Source organism: Stomoxys calcitrans, chromosome 1 (assembly GCF_963082655.1).
Source record: "Stomoxys calcitrans chromosome 1, idStoCalc2.1, whole genome shotgun sequence".
Taxonomy (NCBI): Eukaryota; Metazoa; Arthropoda; class Insecta; order Diptera; family Muscidae; genus Stomoxys; species Stomoxys calcitrans.
In genome coordinates this window covers 30,129,900-30,155,208 of record NC_081552.1, presented here as the reverse complement: position 1 = coordinate 30,155,208, position 25,309 = coordinate 30,129,900, and the positions used below count along the sequence as shown (strand labels likewise).

Sequence of the window (25,309 nt, the reverse complement as noted above, 5' to 3'; positions counted from 1 at the left end):
GCATTTGCGAACATTCAGCGGTATTGGGCGGAGAGTCTCAGTGAGTGTCCGGGCGGCAACGATTCTTGCTTAAATATTGAGTGCTTATGATGCTCGATATAACAAGGCGAGTTATTGACGCCTATGAATTAACAATGGCCGCGTCGATTGGTCGTATATAATGGAATGATCTTGCTCACCTACAGGAGCTTCACAAGGATCGCCACCTCCACATGAAAATGTAGCAACAACAATAATCAAAATTCCCCCGGCACGGAATGGTCATGACACCACACGGGTTAGAATTGTGAGCTCCGAGTTGTGTGATGCTCATCGTCGCAACCAGAAGTTCAGCTGGGAGCTTCCGCGTGAGCCCACAGGTTGCGGATAGTGGAATGCTTCGTATACGGAGTAGCTGCAATTGCAGTCGCGCACAATCAGGGATATCGTGAGGAGAGGCTCAGTGAGATGTTGGGCGATACAGGCTCTTGCCTAAATAGTGAGTGCCTATGATACTCGATATGACAAAGCGTATTATTGGTTCCTTTAAATAATCAATGGCCATGACGTTCCCTCGGGGAACGGTCCCATGGACCGGAATGAGCTTGCTCATCTTGGAGCTTGACAAGGATCGCTACCTCCACATGCGGAAATGTTGCTACAACAACAACAATCAAAACTCCAATGGAAAGATCAAAAGGAGAATGACATCTTGACACTAGGTGTCAGAAATTGGAGAAGGAGTGCAGAAGATTGAGTTGAGGATTTAAAGTCGGGCAGCAGGCGACTGATGTCAGTGTTTAAACCTGTGATATTACGAGCTCTATCTCGGCAATTCCATACCACAACAACCCGATACAATCCCATGGCAGCCGGTTGTATGTACCGGATTGACCCGATGAATTCCTTCATCGGCAAGGGCTGCCGCCTCAGTGTACCACACACTGCTACTACAACAACAACAACTGGCTTAGGTGTATGTCCAAAGTTGCACGGGGCTGATTAATATCCGCAACCTCGTTTCAACCTAACCTATGCAGAATATTGCACGATCTTGCCTCGCAGCCTGCAAGAGCACAAGAAGCAATGTCATGGCAATATTTGGGGTTGTTGTTGTTGTTGTAGCAGTGTTTTGTACACTAGGGCGACAGCCCTTGGCGATGAAGGACTCCATTGCCGGCAAACCAAAGTAGTTCTGGCTCAAATACGATCAGGCAGATGCAGCCGCCTCAACTCCTACAGAGCAAGGATTGTTGCCGACGTGCAAGCATTTATGTCCCGATTGTGACAAGGGACCACACGTCACACGTCACCTGTTTTAACTCCCCAGCCAGACCCACTTGACTCAAACCCAGATCCCTCTGTACGCAGCCCATCTTAGTCGCGGAGTTCCTGGATCTGGATACTCAACAGAATCAAGCAGACGAAAGATAGAACACAACAAACTGCTACAACAACATGACTCCATCGGCTGCCATGAGATTGTTATTTGGTAAAATATGCTGCTGCTGCTAATATTGTCATTTGGGAGAATGACAATATTAGCAGCAGCAGCATATTTTACAATCCGCAGAGATTCTGAGGTGTGTCTATTTATAGGACAAACACGTACGCAAAGGCGGTAGCCCCTGACCGATGAGGACTACTTCTGGTCATTTACAGGTACACTAAGGCCCCTGACAGAAAACTCCTGCTGGTCGTTTATCTGTTCGACATTTATTAGAGAAAAGTTTTCATGGGAAATTAACAGACAATCGTTGTTATTACTGTTTTTTTTTTCTTATTGGCAATTTTTAACTTACCTTTTCACTATTTTGTTGTTGATGCAAACTGCTGCATTGACTTTGGCTGTGAAACAATTGACGCTTTGAAGATGACGCTGATATTGGGTTGTTGGCATTATTATTGTTATTGCAATTGTTGTTGTTGTTGTTGTTGTTTGAAACATTGCTGCCAGCAGCAACAATTTTTGAATGCCTTTTTTGATTACTATTATTACAGTTGTTATTGTTGTTGATAACATTATTAATATTACCACCACTATTTGAGGCGGTTGTCGTTGATAAAGATAATGATTGTTGTTGTTGTTGTTGTTGATTTGTTGTAGTAGAACCACAGTTATTGTTGTTGTTTGATGTCTTACAAATACTTTGATTATTATTACAATTATTGTTGTTATGATTATTATTATTATTATTATAGTTAAAATTATTTAATTTAATACCATCCAAATCACCCATGGATTTATGGCGTTGTCTTTTAGAACGATTTGAATTATTGGAACAATTTGTATTCCCATTGCAGGATGTAGATGATGCAGCCAAAGCACCACCATTTAAGGCATTTTTATCATCATTATTATTATTGTGGTTATTGTTGTTGTTGTTATTATTATTATTACTATTACGTTGTTGCAAATGCTTTTGTTTTTTACAACTAGATTTGGTTTGTTGTGGCAGACCTGTGTTGTTGTTATTGTGGATATTATTATTGATTGTGGTCAGTGGCGAAGTAGATGTGGGCGATGCACCGCTACCACCGCCGCCCGAATGCTTCCGACGACGTGTCTCCACACCATTGCGTTTGTCATTCACCCATTTCTTTAAACGCTTAACAAATGGTATTATCATAAAAAAGGAATTGGCATTTAAGCCAAATTTGGCTTTTGATATGGCATCATTACGATTAACAGGCAATGAATCAATGGGAAACCAATCACAGCATTTAATTTCATTACGTGTGCGTGGCGAGAATTTCGTTTCCAACGAAACTCCGCGCACTATGTACAAGCGAGTATACTGATAATTAATAACAGCATCTATGTAATCATTTGGTGCAATAAGTTCGGTGATATCGTAACCGGTTTCTTCAAAAACCTACAAAGAATCAAATAAAAAACAAAATTATATTTTTTTCTTCGTTTTTGTTTTTTTTTTTTGCATTTTTTTTTTAGTTAATTTCATACCTCTCTTGTGGCACAGTGTACCGGATCCTCATTTTCATTAACCTTTCCCTTAGGGAAACCCCATGAACTTTTGGCAAAATACGATTGCACCAACAAGCAATAGTTGAGATCCTCCGATATTAAAATAGCTCCAAATGTTGGCACGGATAACTTGTAATTTTTCCAATCTTCCAAAATTTTATCAATTGAAGACAAATGTTGGTGTAGGAATGGTATATGCTGTTGAAGATTAAACGAAATTCAAGATTTATATAGAAATTGCAGCTTTATAAAAAAAATAGATAACACAATTTGTTGTTGCCACATTTATTTATTTCTTGATAGTAATACATAAGCCTCCTCGGCCAAAAAAAACGTATTACAACGATATATATTCCTAAATAAACATTAAACAAATTAAATACTTCACAGTTACATAAAGATGTAAGATTCTTAGACTAATTCATTTTAATTGGCTCCCCAGCCATAACAAGATTATGCAAAAATTTAAACTGTTGGATTTTTTAACAAGTCCCATGTTAGCAATACAAAAAGATTCAAGCAACAACATTAAGTTTGATCTGTAGAATAGAAGTTAATAAGTTTTAAGCGAAATACATTATTCGAGTGTGAAAAGATTCTTAACTCAGCGGGCAATACATTCCAACTCCTGATCACACGAATACAGAATGATCTTTCGAAAACAGACCTAAATATACGGGGCAAGTTTATCTGAGTACTCCTACTCGAGCGAGAAAAATTGAAGTATCTACGCAGTGTAACCGGTGTTCCACTTCTTATAACTTTGTAAAAGAATAAAATATTTCGTAGATCAATAAAACGGTCAAAAGAAGTTCCCAAGAAGGTTTTGACATACCCTGAAATGTTGTCACGAACACGTACATTATATACAAACCTAGCTACTGCATTCATAGCACGTTTCAGTTTAAGAAGATTATAGTCAAATGTTCCTGACGTTATCTCCAAGCCATATAAAAGTTGAGGCATTAACAGAGCGTGAGCAAGTCTGACTTTCACCCACGAAGGGAAATAAATACCTGCCGAATAGTCAATATGACAACCGAAATTAAGATCTTTATCAATCACTATCCCCAAACATTTAATCCTATCAACAAAATTAACTCTAGAATTTCCCACAAAAATATCAAATCCAGGCTGCATCTGGGATCCAAACTGTAATGCCTTAGTTTTTGAAGGATTGATAGAAAGAGAGTTAAGACTAGACCATAACAAGATTCGTCTTATAGAAGCATTAATATTCATCTCCAAAATATTGCTAAAACCACGATCCACACTAAAAAGAAGATATATATCGTCTGCAAAAAGAAAGGTGCCACACAAGTTAGGTCCAAGGAATTCAGAAAAATCATTAATGTAGAGTATAAAAAGAAGAGGTCCTATGACCGAACCCTGCGGCACACCAGAAGAGAGGGGAATAATGCTAGATCGAGCTCCATTAAAATCAACAAATTGTGATCTACCGCACATATACGACATAACAAGCCTGCAAGCAGATCTAGAAAATTTAAAGTTATCCCTTAATTTCTTAACCATAGTACCAAAGCAAATAGAATTAAATGCAAATAGAATTAGTCAAGAGACAAAAGGACACAATCTTTCCCTTTATTCAAGCCATTCCGTATTGACTCAGTAAGATGAAGCAGCATAGATGTCGTGCTGTGACCTGATCGAAACGCATATTGGGAATCAACAATTTTATGCCCAGCACCCAACATTATTTGATCTTTAAGAATATGTTCGAAAACTTTAGAAAGTACTGGAAGAATTGAAATAGGTCTTAGATCATCAGGACCACGAATAATAGAAGACTTAGGAATTGGTACTACACGCGAAATTTTCCATACATCAGGAAACACAGAAGAAGTCAAAATAGAATTAAATAAATACATAATCAAATCAGAAGTGTAGGGAAATAAAAGTTTAAGAAAATTGATAGGAATAACATCAACACCAATGGACCTAGCCTTAATTTTTCCTAAAGCTACCGCAACATCATCAATATTTACACAACGAAAGGATACCGAATCTCCAATATCAGGAAATGATTCAAAATCAATATTTATAGGTCGGTTAGCTTGAACACCGGAACCAAAAAAATTGTTAATCGTATCAACATCACCATCATAGACTAGACTGTCATCGCAAAAGCAACCAGAACCCTTAAGAACACGCCAAAAGCCCTTGGAATCTAAACTACCAAATCGTTCAGAATAATATCTATTTCTTTCCTTCCGTATAACGGATTTGGCCTTGTTCCGATATTTACAAAAAGTCTTCCAATTCTCAGGAGTACGATGCTCTTGATATGCACTATATGATAAATCTCTAAAATTCTGTGCAGACAAAATCTTTCTGCACTTCATCCAATCACCGCCGTCATTATGAATCCTTTTTCTTACAACAGGCACGAACGCAAAAAATAATCAAAAAGCAAGGTGATACGAGCACCCAAATCATCGACTTCAGAAGTGTTAAAGAAGGCTGCATAATCAAAGGCAGATAAGCACTGCATCAAACCGTCCCAGTCAATATTTCCATAGTCCCTGTACTCTATTATGTCCTCAAAAGTCGCCAAAACAATATTAAAAAGTTGAAAAAGTAAGTGCGTGGTGAGAAATGGATGGACACTGAACTTGATTAGAGTAACAGGTCATTGAGCCATCACTTACGAGCATAAAATCTATTAAAGATGATGATCCATGAGCAACACTATAATGGGTCGGTCTAGAATTGTGTATAATAGATAAATCAAGCCTACTACAAACAGATCGCAATAAGGAAGATCTCGATACATTAAATAAATCGCAGTTTAAATCACCAACAATAATGTGGTGATGGCGAGGTGGCGATCCTCGTCATGTGGAGGTGGCGATCCTCGTCAAGATCCTGAAGGTGAGCAAGCTCGTTCCGGTCCAAAGGACGGATCGCCGCGGGAACAGGGTGGTCATTGGTTATTTAAAGGCGCCAATAACTCGCCTTGTCATATCGAGCATCATAGACACTCAGTGTTTGTGCAAGAGCCAGTCTCTCACTGAGACTCTTCGCTCAATACCGCTGATTGTTTGTGACTGCCGTTGCAGCTACTCCGTATGGAGCATTCCACTATCCGCAACATGTGGACGCGCCCGGTAGCTCGCAGCTAATCCATTGGTTTGGGAGTTATCCCTGCGATTACTAGCCCACTAACATGGAGCCACTCGATGAATCATTCGCTAAAAAAAAATATTACACTTTCTGTGAGCTACTCGATTAAAATAAAACAACAGCCTATAAATGCTAGGTTAGCTAAAAGAAAATGCAATTGCTAGCAGTTGGACTTCTAAAAAAGCTAAAAGAGAACCCACGATGTCCCGGGATGCAGCAAAGTCTGACAGCTACTCCTATGGTCTGGAGTACTTCTTACGCTCTAATTACACTTACACGAAGTCTTACACCATTGGGAGCATACAAAGAAATTATGAAACTTGGACAGAATCAAACAATTTCGAAATGTCTGGAGTTGACATAATATGTGTGAGTGAAACCTGGTTTAATTCTTCTATTACTGACAGCATAATAAGTGTTGAAGGATATAATGTATATAGAAATGATCGAAGCTCCCTTGGAGGTGGTGTGGCGTTATATGTAAAGAATAACTTACCCTGCAAAGTAATTTTTAAATCTGAACAAAATGAGAAAATTGAATCAATCTTTGTCGAGCTTGTTATTAATACCCGTAAAATTCTATTGGGTTGTGCATATATAGATGCATATATATATTGTCATATACCGTATGAATGTATTTTCGACACTATCCTTGATATTTCTGTGCACTACGATGATGTTATAATAGCCGGCGATCTCAATTCTAACCTTTTAAAGGAAAAAACACTTATTGAGTCGTTTAACTCCATGGGATTGTATGGGGTAAATACTACAATACCAACTCACTATACAACTTCGAACAGCCTGATTGACATATTTCTTGTTTCAAAATCTGTTTTTCTAAGCATGATCTCATATTTCTGACATATGATGCTGTGCACACACCAGAACAAAAACAGACAAGTTATTTTAACTTTAATAAAATAAATTATGATACACTTGCTTCTGAAATACACAACATTGATTGGTGTCAGATATATGACATTTATTCTACTGATGATCAGTTAACGTTTCTTAGTGAAAATCTATTGTATCTTCTTGACTGCACCGTACCTATATGCACACCACGTCCTCGAAAAGCTCAGAACTGTTGGTTTAGTGAGTCAATTAAAAAATTAATTGACAAGAGAGATTTGGCTTACAGACGATGGAAACGTTTTAAATGCCCAATGCTCCATGAAGAATACCGAGCACTCAGAACTGATGTAAATAAAACAATTAATCGCGCAAAAGCTGGCTATTACGCCAACAAATTCCGCCAAGCTACCGATTCCAAAAAAAAGTGGAAAACAATACGAGAAATTGGTGTCGGGTCCACTCCTATAGTTGAAATTGATGCAAATCCTGACGAACTGAACGCATCTTTCCTAAACAGCACAACATATCTTGAAGATAATAATATAGAAACAAACCCAATAAATGTCATATCAAACACACCAGCATTTCCTGACTTTACAACTTTTGAATTTGCATGTATACGGCCTATTGATGTTTATGAGGGTTGCATGAGTATAAAATCAAATGCAGTTGGTTTGGATAACCTACACCCAAAATTCATAAAATCCACCTTACCATACACACTGTCGTATATCACATACTTCTTCAACACAATTCTAACAACTGGCAAATATCCGACCACATGGAAACATTCAAAAGTTATACCTGTGCCAAAATCGAAAAATGGAAATGAATATCGTCCCATATCAATTCTGCCTTTCTTCTCAAAAGCTTTTGAAAAGATAATTCACAAGCAAATAAGCGCATACTTAAACGAGCATCGCCTCTTATCCAGCAAACAGTCTGGCTTTAGGCCAAGACACAGCTGTGTTACTGCTTTAATCGATGTTACCGAAGATATTAGGTCAAATATTGATGATGGACTGGCTACTTGCCTAGTACTGTTGGATCACTCAAAAGCTTTTGACTGTGTTAACCATGAGCTGTTGTGCTTGAAACTGAAGCACTATTTTAATTTTTCTGCATCTGCTGTGTTGTTAGTTAAAAACTATCTCTGCCAAAGAACTCAGTCGGTTGTAATCAAGGATATAATGTCCAAATCTCTTCAATTGAATAAGGGTGTACCGCAGGGTTCGATTTTGGGACCACTGCTTTTCTCGATGTACATAAATGACCTACCACCACGGCTCAGATACTCCTCTATACATATATACGCTGATGATGTCCAGCTCTATCTGAGTTTTGCTAAACCTGAAATACGTCAAGGTTTTTTAAAAATAAATGAAGATTTGGGCATTATTTCCAACTGGGCTCATGCCAACTATCTTAACATAAACCCTAAAAAATCAAACTGCATCTTAATTTCAAATCGCAACCATAATATTATTACTGAAGAACATATATTAATTGGTGAGCAACACATACAGCTAGTCGAAAAGGCTAAAAATCTTGGTATAACTTTCAATAACTCACTGACATGGACCGATCACATAGTTGCGACTACTGGAAAAATATTTGGTATGCTGAGAACACTGTACCAAACACAATCGTTTACGCCAAAACACATTCGCCTCCTTTTGGCTAAAACGTACTTACTGCCTGTGCTCTGCTATGGAAGTGAACTGTTTAGTAAATGTGACTCTAGGAGCACTAGACGACTGGAGACAGCTCACAATGCAATAATAAGATATGTTCATGGCCTAAATCGATACGAGAGCTGTTCACCCTATGAAAAAAGCATATGCAATATGAAATTTGGCGATTTTCTAGATATAAAAAATCTGTTACTATTGCATAAAATCATTTATGAAAAATGTCCAGAATACCTGTACCAAAAGCTGCAGTTTGGGAGAACAAACAGAAGGATACTATTGGTGATGCCTCGATATCGCCTTTTGATATCACAATGGCAATATCTAACAAATGCGATCCGCCTATGGAACTCACTACCCTTGTCAATACAATCTATTTGCAACGCAAATTCATTTAAAAAAGCTTTACAGAAAAATCTTTAAATAATCTTAATATTGATAATGTCTTAATTAAATAATGTTTATATTGTCAAAATTATTTGTTAATTAATTATATATTACAAATGTTACTTTATATACTACTAATCTCTGTTGAACTGTGTTAAATGTCATTGATATCTCACATACAGTAATTATAAGATCATTGTTATCTTGTTGTATGTGAAAACGAACAAATAAATCTAAATCTTGGACAGAATCAAGCTCTGAAGTTTTCGACTACGGTGCACTTGTGCGCTTAGGACAATCCCATCGGATTTACCCGATGAAGTCCTTCATCGGCAATGGATGCTGCCTCAGTGTATAACAATGTTTGCAAATCATAAAAATTTACTACCGGAATTCGAACTTAACTATTGGGTTGCCCAAAAAGTAATTGCGGATTTTTTAAAAGAAAGTAAATGCATTTTTAATAAAACTTAGAATGAACTTTAATCAAATATACTTTTTTTACTTTTTTTCTAAAGCAAGCTGAAAGTAGCAGCTGATAACTGACAGAAGAAAGAATGCAATTACAGTCACAAGCTGTGAAAAAATTTGTCAACGCCGACTATATGAAAAATCCGCAATTACTTTTTGGGCAACCCAATACTTTAAAAGCGTTTACTCCAATTTTTTGTTTTGGTTTAATAAGGCCGTCAATAAGCAAAATATGCGTTTTTGGTCTGGTGAAAATCCAATACCGCACAATGCTCACTGATTATTTCTGGCCTGAATTGGAACACATGGACCGCGATGACATGTTTTCAACAGGTTGGTGCCACAAGCCACACAACATACGTCGATTTATAGAAGGGTAAGTTTGATGAGCGTTTTATCTCAAAAAATGGCCCAGACGATTGGTCGCGAATCGACCTTCTAGACTATTTTCTTTCGGGCTATGTAAAGTCATTGGTCTATGCCAATAATCCCACGACGTTGAAGGAGCTCAGAGCCAACATTAAACAAGAAATAGCGACCGTTTCTGCTGAAAAGTATGGCCGAATCATGCAGGTGCAAACGTGCCCGCGGTGGCCATACGAACAATTTCGAGTTCCACTCATAAATGTTTTAATTGTACGTAAAGCCGACAGTTTTCAAGTCCTTATTGGAAAACCCGAGAGATGGCGGTAGTAGTATGAAAATTAATACTTTCTTTGAAAAGTGGCAACATTCTAAAACATATTGGGAACCCACCACCATGGATTTTGCTAAAAATTCATACAAAATAAATTTAGTTGAAGGGCATAATTTTATTCTACATACCAAAATCTCTTTCAAACCAGCAAAAATTAAAGCTTCTAGGAACCGAACAAGGATAATCGAGAGACCTGTTTATATGGGAGCTATATCAGGTTATAGACTCATTTCGACCGTACTTGGAAGTCGTACTAGGACACCGCATGCAAAATTTCAGTCAAATCGGGCAAAAAATTGCGATTCAAGAAGTCAAATCGGCAGATCGGTTTATATGAGAGTTATACCATATATAGACCGATTTGGACTTAACTAAGTACAGTTGTTGAAAGTCATAACAGAACATTACATGCAACAATCCCATGGCAGCCGGTTGTACGTTCCGGATTGACCCGATGAAGTCCTTCGTCGGCAAGGGCTGCCGACCTAGTGTACAACACACTGCTACAACAACAACAGTCTCCTGGGGATAGCAGTCAGTTCCGGTACTGCCGAGATAGAGGTATGCAATGTGTACATATCACCGGTTGGTAGCCGTGTCCCGTTTGATGGCCAAGCTTACAACCTTTGAGTGCCGAACGGTGATCAATCAAAAGAAGGCCGATTGGGTCGGCTCCAGAGAGTGCACCATTCGCCGCTTCAGTAAACTGTGACCCCCATGGAGACATCATTAACGCAGCAGCCGCTCGCTTTATACCAGCCGGTCGAATACCCCAAGTGTGGCCCAATTTCCCGGCGCAGGCAGTGGTACTCGCAGACGAGCTTGATGGGATTCGTTATAGGGACCCCACTTATCCCAAGAACATCGAGCTGAATCGGAAAATAAACAGGGTAGTCAACGAACATAGGCGGAATTTGTTGCAGGAAGACTTGGAGCAATGTAACATAGGCACCGGTTTAAGCAAGCTTTGGTCTTGTCACTCTCGAACCCCGGTAGACGGGATGATAGGACCTCAGTCACTTTTGGCGGCGTAACCTTGACTGATTCAAAGAGATGCGCCAAGTTTAACCGTCAATTTATCATCCCATGGCAGCCGGTTGTACGTACCAGTTTGACCCGATGGAATCCTTCATCGGCAAGGGCTGCCGCCTCAGTGTACAACTTACTGCTACAACAACAACAACCGTCAATTTATTGTGCACCCCGAGAGTGACAGGGCCATTCGCCGTATCCGTGGTCTCCGAGCCGATGGACAGCCATCACAATGTACCGTAGGCGAAGGTACGAATGTCATCCGTGTCGCCAAATCATTCAAGGCATTAGGCCCCGACGGAATCTCTAAACTGATGCTGAAGAATCTGGATTTACCTGGAGTTGAGTACCTTACTTCTGTTCTCAACCTGTCTATGAAACCTCTTATAGTTCCCAATGTCTGGAAAATGGACAGAGTGATCCCGATACTGTAGCCTGGAAAGTACCCGAGTTTGGGGGAGTCGCACAGACCGATTTCCCTTCTCTCACCAGCAGCAAAGACGCTTGAGGCACTACTCCTCCCAAGCCTCGTAGGAGAATTTCCATTCGCCGAACATCCACATGGATTTCAAAGACTACACAGCACAACAACTGCTTTGCATGTCACCACCGCACACATTTGCCGTGGCTTTAATCGGCCCAGTCCATGTGATAGGACGGTTCCCGTGGCACTGGATCTATCGAAGGCATTCGACACGGTCAGCCATGCCAAACTATTTGAGGACATCGCCAACACGTCCCTCCAGCCAGGCCTGAAACGGGGGGTCGCGATTTATCTGTGTGGTCGCCAGTCATTTGTGGAATTTATTGATAAACAGTGTCGGGGTGATATCTCCGACACTGTTTAACCTCTACCTAACCTCCATTCCACGCCCTCCAGATGTCATTGAGATCGTTTCATATGCAGACATTTTTACGATCATGGCATCAAGCCCCCCACCCATTGTTGACATCTGCGATAGGTTGAACGTCTATCTTAACGAACTTGCCTCATATTTCGCTGCAAAAAATCTTCAGCCACATCGTTCGCTACAAATACGGGTGAGGTGAATGCCGAGCTGACTCTGATGGTCGATAGAGAAATGATTCCAACCATCAAGTGTCCCAAAACACTTGGCGTCACATTTGACACCTCTTACACATTCTCCCCACATGCCACAGCAATCTGCAATAAAGTCAAAAGTAGAAATAAGGTCCTCAAGTCACTTGCTGGCAGCACTTGGGATTGGACGGTCTGTCGCAAGTTATGCGGCGCCAGTGTGGTCTCGTCCGCTTTGTGACACGCAGTGGAATAATATTCAGGTCTGTCAGAATGCCGCCCTTCGAACAGCGATAGGCTGTCTCCTCAGTTCTCATGTGGACCATCTGCATCATGAGACAAAGATTCTACCAGTGCGAAGACAAAACTACATGCTGTCTAAGCAATATCTTGTGGGCTGTTATCCAAGAGACCATCCAAATCATCATCTTGGGGATAGAGATCAACAGCCCAGAAGCCTTAAGGCAGACGGTTGTACGTACCGGATTGACCCGATGGAGTTCTTCATCGGCAAGGCCTGCCGGCTCAGTGTATAACACACTCCTCCAACAACAACAACAACAACCTACACCAATAAGAATTATCTGTGCAAAATTCCAAGCGGCTAGCTTTACGCGTTCAAACTCTATCGTTATTTCGACAGACGGACGGACGGACAGACGGACATGGCTAGATCGACGATTAAGAATATACATACTCTATGGATCAATATTTCGAGATATTACAAACGGAATGACTAGATTAGTATACAATGACAAAGAACCATACAATAAAGTTTGAATTGCTTCAGCACGCACCTTATTCTTACATAATATATGGGCCATCTGATGGCTTCAAACTACATGTAATCAATAAAAAAAACCAACGTCTATTTATCCTGCTTTCTGGATCAGGGTTATCAATACTCCGTCGAGGATTTACTCCCTGAAAACACCAACATTGTCCCTTTGGTTGAAAGGCATTAGCTCGGGTTTCCTTTATGTTACGTAATCTATGCTTGTCGATGAACCTGAGAGTTCTATTGATAACTCAGGACCACTGTGACAAGTTAGAATAATGCTGAAGAATATTTTGAGCAACTATCCGTTTTAGAGGAGCTTATCACCTTGTGAAGAAGGAACTAAAAATGCCCGTCAAAACACTTGAGGGTTTAACGTAGCATAAAAGGTATACCTCCAAATATACTTTGACAAATAAGTACCATGAGGAAAGCATGTCCGCCTATGGGGCTGAATGCTTAGGTTCGAATCCTCGCGAGAACATCAAACAAAAAATGTTCAACGGTGGTTAACCGCTCCTTATGGTGGCGACATTTGTGAGGTACTATGCCATGTAAAAACTTCTCCCCAAAGAGGTGTCGTTCCGCGGCACGCCCTTCGGACTCGCAATTTGCATTTGCATTTGCATATATACCAATAAAATATGCATACGCGAGAACTTACCATTTACGGCCAATATACGCTTTAATTTTTTCGCACCAGCGAAATGTTATATTTTACGCCCTTCCACTTTGTAGCACACTCACCTGAAATAGTTGCATAGCAAACGTTTTAATACCACACGTTTGGAGTTTATTATCATCTTCCGATGCACAAAAGAAATCCAAATAGAACCAATGGGCCAACTCTATCTGAAAACATATGCGTATCATATTGCTCAACTCCATGTCAGGGACATTGATTATGAAACGACTGGCCAAATCATCAAGTATATCGGACGGAATTTTAAAATTGTTCTTGGTGCCACCACCAACAATAATTGTACTACTATTGGTCACTGCAGATTGATTTATTGTGGAACCGGACGACGACGATGACGACGACGATGATGCTGCCGCTGTTTGCTGATTTTGTTGAGTATGATGATGGTTTTGTTTTTTTGTTACTGTTGTTGTTGCAGTAGTTGTCGTCGTTTTTATAGATAAGGCTTCGATTAAAGCTGTTGTAGGATCTTTTGCACTAGAGGTGTTGTTTGTCTGATGATGATGATGATGATGATGATGTTTTTGTTGATTCGTTGAAGTCTTAGTGGAGGAAGAAGAGGAAGAGTTATTGGCGCCTGTGGAGCATAGTGTGGCATCAATCGAAGTCGAAATCTGTTGTATTTTCTGATCAGGCCCATTTATTGTTACGGATGCTATTGTGGAAGTAGTTGCTGCGGCTGCTATCACGCTTTGGACTCCGTTAAATGTAAACAACTTTAAATCTTGTATCTGTGGCGTCTGTGGTTGCTGTTGTAGTTGTTGCAATTGGTTGTGTGTGGTCAATGAAGATGATGCGGTTGTCACTGCCAATGACGTTGATGACGACGTCGACGTTGAGGTTGACAAAGTCGAATTTGTGGCATGGTTGTTTGATGATGAGGAAACGACATTATTGTTTTTGTGTTTATTGTTATTTTTGTTTTTGAAATTGTTGTTATTATTATTGCTATTGATATTTAGTGCATTTTTAAGTGTAAGTGAAGCAAGGAGCGCTAATCCATTATTGGAGGATAAAGCTGAAAGAAGAAAAACAAAAAAAAAAAGAGTAAATATTTTCTAAGAGAAAAAAACAAATAAATAAAATAAAGAAAGAGCAAACATTAGGGAATGGAAAAAACACTATTACAAAAAAATCATGAACATTGCTCCACGTTTAGGTATAACCCCCATATAGCGGTAGCCCCCACTTTCACTTATTTTAAAGGGGTTTGGCGGTATTTTTCAACAAATGTTGCTGTAACTTGGCATTTTGGCTTCTCAGAGGGCAACAAACATGCAAACAAAAAATTATCAAGATAGCTTTTTCTGTAGCCCTTTGTCAGCTTTACAACTGTGATCTAATGTTACCACTTCCATTAAAGGAGAGACTTGTACATGCTTTGATAATGTCACATATTCTTTATTGTATTGAGGTTTTTTGTGCAACTACGGCTGAAAACCTTAGAGAGCTTAAACTTTCAGTAAATCGAGTAGTCCGTTATTCAGTCTGTCGCTATACCCATATTTCTCCTAATGTTGAGCAATTTTTGGAATGTTGCTTCCCAAAGTTAATTGATTTCAGATGTCTGATATTTTTCCACAAAATATTCAAAGCGCAATCAGCGCGTTTCCTTGTAGGCACGTTTAGTTTATGTCGTACACGACGAAATCAGATTATCATTCCTATGGCCAAAGGTTATATGAGCAAATCATTTCAAGTTAGAATTGCCTAAAAACTTAAAAGATTTCTCGATATCAGATAACACCTATCGAAAAAGATTACTCCGTTATTTGACAACACCTACATAACGGTAATCTTTTTTTTAGTTGTTGTACCAGTTTGTTGTGTTTCTATCTTTCTATCTGCTTGATTCTGTTGAGTGTCAACACCCAGGAACTCTGCGACTAAGATGGGGTGCCTTCACAGGGATCTGGTTCTGAGTCGAGTGGGTCTGGATGGGCAGTAGAACAGGCGACGTGTATCGTGCGGTCCCTGTTTACAATCGGAACATACATCTTGCACATCGCCACCAATCCTTGCTCTGTAGAAGTTGAGGCGGCTGCATCTGCTGGAACGTAATTGAACCAGAACTACACTGGTTTGCCGGGGGAGGTCGATTTCTTTAGGTGCAATGGGAGACGGTCGTTTTCCAAGGACTACATTCACCCGGTAGCCATTTACCGCATATGCTACCGTGTCTGCATGAATGTTGTCTAGACCTGCTTGATATGGCGCTTGATCTAGACGTTCTCTCTTGTAGCGCTGAACCCCACGCTCTAGATCATGTAGATCTTCCTTAAGGCTTCTGGGCGGTGGATATCTATCCACAATATGATAATTTGGATGGTCTCTGCGATAACAGCCCAAAAGGTATTGCTTAGACAGCATGTAGTTATGTCTTCGCACGGCATTCTGACAGATCTGAATATTATTCAACTGCGTGTCACAAAGCGGGCGAGACCACACTGGCGCTGCATAATTTACCACAGAGCGGCCAACTGCTTTGTGCGTAAACTACAAGGTTCCTTGGTCTGCACCCCAAGTGCTGCCGCCAATTGACTTAAGGACCTTGTTTCTACTTTTGACTTTATCGCAGATTGCTGTGGCATGTGGGGAGAATGTGTAAGAGGTGTCAAATGTGACGCCAAGTATATGGTCGGAATCATTTCTCCATCGACCATCACATTCAGCTCAGAATTCAATATTTGTAGTGAACAATGAAGATTTGGTGGCAGATATCTTCAGATTTCTTGCAGCGAAATATGAGGCATGTTCGTTGAGGTAGACGTTCAACCTATCGCAGATGTCAACAATGGGTGTGTCAACAATGACACGATCTCTATGCCGTCTGTAGGGGGTGGAATGGAGGATATGTAAAGGCTGTTGTTGTGCTGTGCAGTTATATAGCTCTATCTCGGCAGTATCGGACCTCGGTGGGTCACATATTCCGACGAGGAGGACGCAGAAGACGACGATATATCATTTTAGGTGGAGACACTTTGCCCTGAATGCGGATATCAAATTCGTGCCATTGTAACCTATGACGCTGAACGCGTCTGAATTTTGGCCAGAACATCGGACAAAGCGGTGTTTATCCCCTCTTTATGTTGGCGACATTTCCGTGGTACTGTGCCATGCATGGTCATTTAAAAAATTTTCCCAAAGACGTGTCGCGCTGCGAGACGCCGTTCAGACTCGGCTATAAAAAGAGGTCCCTTATCATTGAGTTTAAACTTGAATCGGAAAGCACTCATTGATGTGTGAGAATTTGCCCCTTCTCGATTCCTGGTGGTAATGTTCTTCCTTAGGCTAATATTCTCATTAGGGGAGGGATGGCACCTCAGACATTTCGACTCAAATATCCCCTTAATATGGGCCCCATATTGCCATGGCCGGTAAATAGTAACCGTTTGGAGGGTGTTTTGGGGGTGGGTCACTGGCACTTTGCACTGACAATAGATATCAAATTCGTTCTTTATTCCCAACGGTAATGAAGTTCAGTTTAGGGGGAGCTTTAGGAAGTACCCCAAAAAACTTGGCTCCAAAACTGGATATCAAATTCGTTTTCTACTCTCAAATATATTTCAAATGTGTCCCATATTGTTATAATGGGTCAAATAACCCACTTGACGTATCTTTAAGAGGAAAAGCGCCCCCTAGACTTGAACGCGAACGCTGGGTACTTGAACCCAAATTTTAATACCATATTCGTGTTCTACTCTCCAATACCATTCATTTGATACCTATATTGTCCCGATCGGTCCACTTAGCAGAGACACAAACCCATTCAATTAGCGGCACATTGTTACGAGCTTAGCAGAGCTATGCTAACAATTTACCAGAAAATATCTAAAAATAAAATCTAGAAAAATAATGAAAAAAATCAAAAGAAACGACAACAAGAGCACTAAAAAGACCACATACATTGCGAATTTTGTAAAAAAATATCTAACAAAGTAAATGCATAAGGGACAAATCTACAACACCAAAAAGTCCAAAGCGAAAAGTAGAAAAACTAAGAGGGGTGCTGGGTACCCACTTATAGTGAAGCAAGCTCTTAATGCCTAGGATCTAAATCAAAAAGCAAAATATCCTAAAAGACGACAGTATTCGAGATAATTGGCATTTAAAGTTAGAATTTGTGCAAATTTTCAAGCGGCTACCTTTTACCACTATCGTGGTTTCGACAGCCGGACGGACATGGCTAGATCGACTCAGAATGTCGAGGCGATCAAGGATTTATATACTTTATGGGTTCTTAGATCATTTTTCGAAGTGTTACAAACGAAATGACTAGATTAGTATATCCCCAAATGGAGCATCCAATGAAAAAATGGCCAAATTTTCCAAAAAAAAGCCCATAATCTTTGTTTCTTTAATACATAGTGTCTATATGGCGCCTATATCCAAATCTGGACCGATTTGGAACTTTGTCCGATGTAAAATTTTGGACATCGGAGAATAAATGCGCCTTTTATGGGCGCAAGACCTTAAATCGAGAGATCGGTCTATATGGCAGCTATATCCAAATCTAAACCGATCTGAACCAAATTGGAGAAGGATGTCGAAGGGCCTAACGCAAATTACTGTCCCGAATTTCAGCTAAATTGGATAATAAATGTGGCCTTTATGGGCCCAAGACCCCAAATCGGCGGATCGGTCTATATGGCAGCTACATCCAAATCTGGACCGATCTGGGCCAAATTGAAAGAGAATGTCAAAGGGCCTAACACAACTCAATGTCCCAAATTTCAGCAAAATTGGATAATAAAAGCCACATTTATTATCCAATTTTGCTGAAACTTGGGTTAGGCCCTTCGACATCCTTCTTCAATTTGGCCCAGATCGGTCCAGATTTGGATATAGACGCCATATAGACCGATCTCTGAATGTAAGATTTTGGGGCCATAAAAGGCGCATTTATTGTCCGATGTCGCCGAAATTTGGGACAGTGGGTAAGGTTAAGCCTCTCGACATACTTCTGCAATATGGCACAGTTCGGTCCTGATTTGATATAGCTGCCATATAGACCATATATGGGCGCAAGACCTTAAATCGAGAGATCGGTCTATATGGCAGCTATATCCAAATCTGAACCGATCTGAACCAAATTGGAGAAGGATGTCGAAGGGCCTAACGCAAATTACTGTCCCGAATTTCAGCAAAATTGGATAATAAATGTGGTTTTTATGGGCCCACGACCCCAAATCGGCGGATCGGTCTATCTTTATAGACCAAAGCTTGACCGATCTGGGCCAAATTGAAGAAGGATGTCGAAGGCCTAACGCAACTCACAGTCCCAAATTTTAGCAAAATCGGATAATAAATGTGACTTTTATGGCCCAAGACCCTAAAGCGGCTGATCGGTCTATATGGGGGCTATATCTAGATTTAGTCCAATATAGCCCATCTTCGAACTTAACCTGCTTATGGACAAAAAAAAAAACCTGTGCAAAATTTCAGCGCACTATCTCTATTTTTAAGGGCTGTAGCGTGATTTCAACAGACAGACGGACGGACTGGATCGTCTTAGAGTTTTACGCTGATCAAGAATATATATACTTTATGGGGTCGGAAATGGATATTTCGATGTGTTGCAAACGGAATGATAAAATGAATATGCCACCATCCTTCGGTGGTGGGTATAAAAATGGTCAATATCTTGGTTTCTTTAAAACAAAGATCTCCAAATTGAATAGATTCGGAAAGAGCGTAGTCCCTACGGGTGGCTGATGAATATTGCTACAATGATGAATATTGCTACATTTTTTTTCGGTGTATGGAATACATTTTTCTTTTATTCATGTTAAATTAAATTATTAAATTAATTATTAAATTATTATTAATTAAATTAATTAATTAATTAATTAAATTAATTATTAAATTATTATTATTAAATAGAAAAAAAGTTATTACATTTTTTTTTGGTAGCGGCTTTCATCAGCCACCCTGTATTATATTTCCTGTACAGTTGTATCCCCATTTTTCTCAGTTGACCACAGTGTGCCTATTTCTTCTATTGAGTGATGAATTAAATTCGACATCCATATTTCTTTTACGTAAAAGTAGGTATACCGATCGGCTTAGAATCATTTAGCTGTGTCCGTCGGTCCGTCCGTCTGTCGGTCGAGGTATAGTTTGCATTTGTTGTCCGACTATTACAAAATTTTGCACAAATCAGTTTTTTGGTCCAAGGACGAACGCTATTCGTTTTGAACAAAATCGGTTCAGATTTAGAAATCGGTTCAGATAGAAATGTGGCCCTTGAAGGCCGTAATATTTCATTAAAATCGGTTTATATTTAGATATCGCTCTCATATTTATCTTTCATCCGATATGACCTTTGGAGGCTGTAGAAGCCACAATTTTAGTCCGATCTTTACAAAAGTTAGAATGCCATGTTTTGTTTTTTGTTATGTGTCCAAAATTTCATAAAAATCGGTTCAGATTTAAATAAAGCTCCCCTATATATCTTCCATCGGGATTGGCCTTTTAAGGCTATAGAAGCCACAATTTTGGTCCGATCTTTGCAAAACTTTGCATGAAATGTTTTATTTGACGATTTAATAAGTGTACATAATTTTATTAAAATCGGATCAGATTTAGATATAGCTCCCATATACACATAGCCCATAAAGTCTGCGTTCACCTGACAAACTTTCATGATTGGTTAAAGAACACAAAATAAAATATAAATCAATTCGACTCTTTTTGGTTAAGTTTAGTTAAGCACTATCACTCTAGAGCGATTGATAACAGCGATGATAACAATTATATATAAGCACCACAAAGTCAGCGTTCAGTAATTAAAAATAAACAAAAGAGTTATTTAAACACAAAATAAAAGCAAATTAACACATTCCTAATATTTGGTAGGATAGCCACGTTGTTTTAAGACAGCACTTAGTCTATTTGGAGTTTTCCAACTTCTCTGTTTCCTCAGATATCATTTTCGCCCATTCTGCCTGCATGACACTTCGTAACATCTCCTTGCTGGTTATAACGTGCTGACGAATTTTTTTTTCCAATAGATCCCAAAGATGCTCAATGGGGTTGAGATCTGGTGATTGGGGTGGGGTGTTATATAGAAGCTAAAGCCTAACAACTTCCGGTGTATGCTTTGGATCGTTATCTTGTTGGAACCAAAATGTCGTTGCTAACCCTAGTTTAGCAGCACTTGGTTTCAATTTTTTTTTTCAAAATATTGAGATAACCCCATTTATCCATTTTGGACTTAATAAATTCTAATTGACCGACTCCACTAGCAGCCATACACCCCACCACCATAACTCCACCACCACCGTGCTTCACCGTTCCAACTAAATTTTGTTTTTCCAGCTCTGTACCGGACTTGCGCCACACTATTTGCCGACGTTTAATGCCAAAAATACAGAATTTGCTCTCGTCGGAGAATTCAGGAGGCTTATTGATGAAAGTATTAGCGAATGCAATCCGCTTTAGTCTGTTTATGACTGAAATATACGGCTTTCTTCGAGCAACTCTTCCATGAAATCCAGCTCTATGTAATATTTTTCTGGCAGTTTCGGCACAGATGCTTTTTTTAAACATTGTTTTAATATTTTCAACAATTTTGGTTGATGTTATACGAGGGTTGTTGCTTGCCATATTAATCACTTTGCGCTCTTCTCTAACGGATAATTTTTTTGAACGCCCAGGCCGAGGCTTTGAAGTTATAATGCCGTTTTCTTTGTAATTATTAATTACGCGCTGGACAGAAGAATATGTTCTTCCAACTGTTCCACCAATATTTCTAAAGCTTTGTCCTTCTTTCCACAATTTAATAATTATTTTTCTTTCAGATATGCCTATTTCCTTTTCTTTAGTTTCCATGTTTCCAAATTTATTAATTAAAAAAAAAAAAAACACGTGTAACTATCACTTGTTATGATAATGAACTGAAACTGATCAACAATAAGAACAAGCATCATAAAAAGTAACGGTACTTTCGAAGTAAACAAAGTGAACGCAGACTTTTTGGTTGTCATAATTTCTTCTTATGAGACAAAAGTACCGTTAGAACAAAAAAGTAGAAGCAAACTTGTTTTTGTTTTCTAATTTAAGAAATATAAAGAAACAACATCGTATACAACAAAACTAAACTTTATTTATTTTTTTATGTTGTTTTTTAATCATTAAAAAAGAAATTGTCACATGAACGCAGACTTTATGGACTATGTTTATATCTTCCATCCAATATGGTTTAATCTTTATAAAATTTTGAGTGAGGTGTTATATTTTACGTGGGCTAAATTTTGTCAAAGTCTGTCCAAATTTAGATATATGTAGCCCCCATATATATGTTTCATATAATATGGCTTTTAAGGCTATGGTAGCTACAATTTATTTCCTATCGTAAGAAAATCTTACAAGATTATATTCAATATATCAATAGATATGCAAATTTAAAATCTGACTATATTTCAACATAGATTCCATGTATTTAAAGTAGTACGCAGACTGGGTAGGGGTATTGTTTGGCATTATATAGTCGGCTCCACCCGACTTTTGCCTTTCCTTGTTGGTTTTTATAGTAATTTCAGACAGAGACCGGCCAGGATTCGAAACTGGGCACACAAAGCAACAGCGAGAGCCATTGCCGTTGTCTTAGCGTTCGAAGCTATCAATACAACTTCCAACAGATGAACTAAATCATGTGTGGTACGGAAGAAAGTGTAATTTACCACAGACAGGATGTCTGCCATTACACAAAAATAAATGCATTGGAAAAATGACAGCTAATAAGCAGGTTTGTCGAGCTTGGTTAATGTGATATTTGTATCATAGATGCGTTTTCGCAATTAATTCGATTCAAATACAACATACCAACGCACGGCCCTTGAAGCCATCACACCTAATATGGCGGAAAGTCTTCTAACCCAAGACGAAACGCGTCCCATAGTGGTTGGTGTGTGTTGCTATCTTGGCTTTCCTTTTCCATTTGCATCTCCGATCTTTGAGCTCGTCTCGAAAGAGAAACAAACAAAAATTTCATTTTTCGTCATATTTGTGTTTGAATTTCTTTATTCCATATTTGTGTTTGGTTTCTTTGTTCCATATTTGTATTTGGTTTCCATTACTTTTGTATTGGGATTTTCTATATTAGGATTTTTTGTATTAGGTTTTCCGTAAATAGTACATTATAATATATTTTCACATACATTTTGTTTTCATACCCACCACCAAAGGATGGGGGTATACTAATCCAGTCATTTCCTTTGTAACACCTCGAAAAATGATCTAAGAACCCATAAAGTATATAAATCCTTGATCGTCTCGATATTTTGACATGATCTAGCCATGTCCGTCCGTCTGCCGAAACCACGATAGTGGTCGAACGCGTAAAGGTAGCCGCTTGAAAATTTGCACAAATTCTAACTTCAACTGTCAATTATCTCAAATACTGTTGTCTTTTAGGATATTTTGCTTTTTGATTTAGATCCTAGGCATCAAGAGCTTGCTTCACTATATGGGTACCCAGCACCCCTCTTAGTTTTTCTACTTTTCGCTTTGGACTTTTTGGTGTTGTAGATTTGTCCCCGATGCATTTACTTTGTTAGATAATTTTTTACATTACATTACATTTTTTTTGTGCTCTTGTTGTCGTTTCTTCTGAATTTTTTCATTGTTTTTCTTGATTTTGTTTTTAGATCCTTTCTGTTAAATTGTTAGCATAGCTCTGCTAAGCTCGTAACAATGTGCTGCTAATTGAATGGTCTATTTGTGTCTCTGCTAGTTAAAGTTAACTTTAACGGCCAAAATGTATGTCCCGATTGTATCAAGGGACCACACAATACAAGTCACCTTTTCAACTGGCCATCCAGACCCACTCGACTCAGAACCAGATCCCTGTGAAGGCACCCCATCTTAGTCGTAGAGTTCCTGGATTTTGACACTTAACAGAATCAAGCAGACGAAAGCTAGAACACAACAAACTGCTACAACAACAACAACAGGGTTCCAATTTGGGACTACTGCTTTTCTCGATGTACTCAAACGACCTATCCTCCCGGCTCCGATACTCCTCTATACATACATGTGTGTATAAGCTTATGATGTCCAGTTCTATCGAAGTTGGGCTAAATCTGAAATACGGCAAGATTTTCTAAAATTAAATGAAGATATGGGCATTATTCCCAACTGGGCTCATTCCTACCACCTTCATATAAACACTAAAAAATTGAACTGTCTCCGATCTACGTGGTGTTCATTGCTGTCACGAGAAGCTTAGCAGCGAGCTACCGGGCGCTTATGATGTACAGCTCTATCGGAGTTTGGCTAAATCTAAAATACGGCAAGGTTTTCTAAAATTAAATGAAGATATTGGCATTATTCCCAACTGGGCTCATTCCTACCACTTTCATATAAACCCTAAAAAAATTGAATTGTCTCCGATCTGCGTGGTGTTTATTGCTGTCATGAGAAGCTTAGCAGCGTCCACATGTTGCGGATAGTGGAATGCCTCCGTATGATAGTGCTGCAACGGCAGTCGCGGATAATCAGCGGTATTGAGCGGAGAGTCTCAATGAGAGACCGGGCGGCATCGGCTGTTGCACAAATAATTAGTGCCTATGATACTCGGCGAGTTATTGGCGCCTTTAAATACCCAATGGCCGCCCTGTTCCCGCGGCGATCGGTCATTTGGACCAGAACGAGCTTGCACAGGAGCTTGACGAGGATATCCACCTCCACATGAATATGTGGCTACAACAACAAAATCGGATGTAGGAAACACAGGTTCAAAATTCACATCAATAAAGTACTGAAAAGTTCCATTCCAATCTATGCTACTATATTCCTCACAGCCTTCCACAGGTAATCCAAAAGTAGCATATATCAGCGAATGATGTGAGATCGAAGGGCATTGGACTTGCGAAGAGACTTGCAGCCAAGATGTCTTACTCATCATACAATAATCAATTAAAGAAGTTGTTCCACGGACAATATCAAAATGAGACAAGAGTTATGAACAATGCTACGACCCAAACGATTTGCAATGTATCTAGCAATTGCAGCCGTATTGGCATAAAAGAGGTTAAGTGTAAATCACCAACAATAGAACATTAGCATAATTTGCAATTAAGTCGGCGTGTATCTCCTCGAATAAATTGCTTAAAAACCCCTCTCTTGTGGTCTCGGGTATTTTCAACGTTAAATTTTTTTAAATTTGGCCGAGACAGGATTCCTTAAAAAATGTTTATACCAATATTTTTTGTAGCCTCCTCCACAGTGGATTCACTAAAGAATAACGATTTGAAATCAACTTTGCCCGAAATGGTTATTTGGGTATGTGAGTATTTTAGTAAAAAATTCTGGTAGTTTTTACTTTTTGTTTTTTAAGGACAGTTTTACATGCAAAATTCAAAATTTTGGTTTTCAAAGAACTGAAAATCGCACTATAAATGAAGATTTGAATAAGGGGCTTACCAAAAGGTATCCGAACCACCTAGGACTTTGGGCATGTGCTCGTTAACGCTTATAGTTATATCTATCCGTTCTAAAACGGCAAATTTTTTACTTTTTTTATTCTATCCCACTGTGCGC

The 25,309-nt window shown here is 39.2% G+C and overlaps 1 protein-coding gene across 1 annotated transcript in view; it reads right to left on the bottom strand.

The window, feature by feature from the left end:
- Positions 1-25,309, bottom strand: part of LOC106091240 (uncharacterized protein DDB_G0283357) — a 35,657-nt gene that overhangs the window by 7,471 nt on the left and 2,877 nt on the right. The window contains exons 2-4 of the mRNA XM_013257716.2: positions 13,810-14,783; positions 2,945-3,163; positions 1,782-2,855 (exon numbers count right to left, since the gene is read on the bottom strand). Coding sequence (XP_013113170.2) covers positions 1,782-2,855; positions 2,945-3,163; positions 13,810-14,783 — 2,267 coding nt within the window. The remainder of the gene's footprint in view (positions 1-1,781; positions 2,856-2,944; positions 3,164-13,809; positions 14,784-25,309) is intronic.